We start from the raw sequence: 2,435 nt of genomic DNA, 5'->3' as shown, positions 1-2,435 counted from the left end.
GAGAGATATATAGATATATATATATATATATATATGTGTGTATATATATATATATATATATATATGTTTGTGTGTGTGTGTGTGTGTGTGTGTGTGTGTGTGTGTGTGTGTAACATACTTATTGATCCTTCTTCTCCTGCAGGCCACTCAGGGTCCCTGCATCACCCCCAAACCAGGCATGCTGGACTTCGTTAACAAGGTCAAATGGGACGCATGGAAATCCCTGGGCTCCATTTCACAGGTACACCTGCTTCAGGATCCTACACTGTAGGTTCATCAGTGTCAGCTGTTACAATCCAGCAGCAGGTGAAACAAAGAGAGGAAACTAAAATCCTTCAGATTCTTCTACTGCTAAGTTAAACTGGTGGAACTGTAATCAAATATGGATGATTGACTGACACTAAAAGCTCTGTTTGTGCATTTGGACTTCAGTTTCACTCCCCAGCCCTGTATGTACTTTCAGATATCCACCTTATTTTACCTTTTGTTTATCCCTTTACAGTCATGTCAGAGCAGTGTTACTATTTCCTGCTGTTGATGCTGTTAAAAGCTTTCCACCGGTGTTGTGACGTTGTTGTAAATGTAGTGTTTGTGGAGTTTTGTCAGTGATGCTTTTCTTTAGGAATAGCAAGTGCATAGAAACATATTCTGCTGTATTTGGTTCGTACATCTGTTTTAAGTGTTGCCGAGAGGAAGAGTTGAAGAAAAGACTGCCAGCTGCTGCCAATCAGCTAGAGGTGGAGGATGTACTCTTGTCATATCAGTACTAATACTACAGTTAGAAATACTCTGTTTGTTTTAAGTAAAAGTCCTGCATTCAAAATGTTACTGAAGTAAAAGTATCAGCATCAAAATATACTTAGAGTACTTATTATTCAGTATAATATATATGATATAATTGGATTATAATTATTAATGCATTAATATGTTGATCAGTTTAATGTTGCAGCTTGTAAATGTGGAGCCCATTTTATTGACTTTTTATACTGCTAGTTAGATTGAGCTATGATAATATATAATCTATTGATTATATTTGTATTAGTAACTAAAGCTGTCAGATAAATGTAGTGCAGTAAAAAGAACAGTAAAAAGGAAAGTAAAGTACAAGTACCTCAGAACTGTACAAAGTAAAACAACAAGTCTTAAACAAACAGTTAAATTCACCTCCTCTCTTTGTGTCACTCAGGATGAAGCTAGACAGCAGTACTGCGACCTGATTGGCTCCCTGGTGGCAGCAGAAGGTGGAAGCTCCGCCCAGGTGGCTGCACAGCTTGCTGGGAGCGGGACGACGTATGAGACACTATTGGTCACCACAGTGGATGACATCACCACCATTAAACTGAACCGGCCGACCAAGAAAAATGCCATCACCACTGAGGTGTGTTTTATGCACATTAGGAAGAAACAGGAAATCTAAAATGTTTTTTTTTTTTTATCCCTCCGCACTAGCGATAGCTGTGGCCAGAGGTATTATGTTTTTGGGTTGTCCATCCGTCTGTCCTACCCATTCTTGTGAACGCAATATTTCAAGAACACCCTGAGGGAATTTCTTTAAATTTGGCACAAATATCCACTTGAACTCAAACATGAACTGATTATATTTTGGCAGTGAAAAGTCAAGGTCAATGTGACTTTTTCCATCTAAGTCTCAGGAACGCAATATCTGAAGCTTTGTGGGGATTTCTTCTAATTTGGCAACTTTAGCTTTTTAGTGGCGTCCAGTTAAGCCATGCTGTGCAGGCATGGCTTGACTGTTATCAGTTTCGATGCCCGGAGATGTCCGGAGTAGGTCCAAAAGCAGGACCGCCACTCAAGCAGGTACCGGTGGCGTCTTGACCGCAGCCAACACCCAACCACCATGTATGTTGTGAGACTCTACACACCTCTGTCTGCAGGAGACCAGAGAGAAAGGCGTTTTTAAAAAAGTGTCTGTGTGTTCAGCTGTCAGTACTTATGTAGCTTCTAACTGAATCTCTGTAGTTTGGAGTTTAGTTTCTCTCCTGCGTCCTGTTTTTACTTACATATCTGCTTTATTTTACTGTTTATGTTCACCATCAGCCATATTTGAAGTCGCTGTTCGAAAACTCAACATTTCCGTATTTTGGTGCTTCACAATAAAAGTTTTTACAAAACAAAATAATTCAAATATGTTTATTACTGAATTAGCCAAACTTTATTAGCTGCTTTTCATCAGTTAAGATAAGTGTAATACAGAGTTGGGTAAGGGTTACTTTAAAAGTAATCAAAGTAGTTTACTGCGTTACTCCCTGAGTAAAGTAACTCAAGCACTTTTAAAGTACTTTTGAGTATTCTACATTTCCTATTGGGCAATGGACCACAGGGCGCTAAGCATACATTTTTTTGTCTCCAAAATAAAAGTTATGGACCACTCGCCCTTCACTGAGATCCAGTTCTCCCATCACAGCCATCACTTT

General features: G+C 39.1%; 1 protein-coding gene across 1 annotated transcript in view; it reads left to right on the top strand.

Annotated features, from left to right (window-relative positions):
• eci2 (enoyl-CoA delta isomerase 2) overlaps nucleotides 1–2,435 on the top strand; it is a 103,341-nt gene that overhangs the window by 29,934 nt on the left and 70,972 nt on the right. Inside the window, exons 4-5 of the mRNA XM_050056508.1 lie at nucleotides 143–241; nucleotides 1,187–1,378. Of these exons, the coding sequence (XP_049912465.1) occupies nucleotides 143–241; nucleotides 1,187–1,378 (291 nt within the window). The remainder of the gene's footprint in view (nucleotides 1–142; nucleotides 242–1,186; nucleotides 1,379–2,435) is intronic.

The sequence above is a fragment of the Epinephelus moara genome, chromosome 11 (assembly GCF_006386435.1).
Source record: "Epinephelus moara isolate mb chromosome 11, YSFRI_EMoa_1.0, whole genome shotgun sequence".
NCBI classification, from domain to species: Eukaryota; Metazoa; Chordata; class Actinopteri; order Perciformes; family Serranidae; genus Epinephelus; species Epinephelus moara.
Note: the sequence above shows the minus strand (reverse complement) of the source record. Positions and strands in the feature narration are given on the sequence as shown.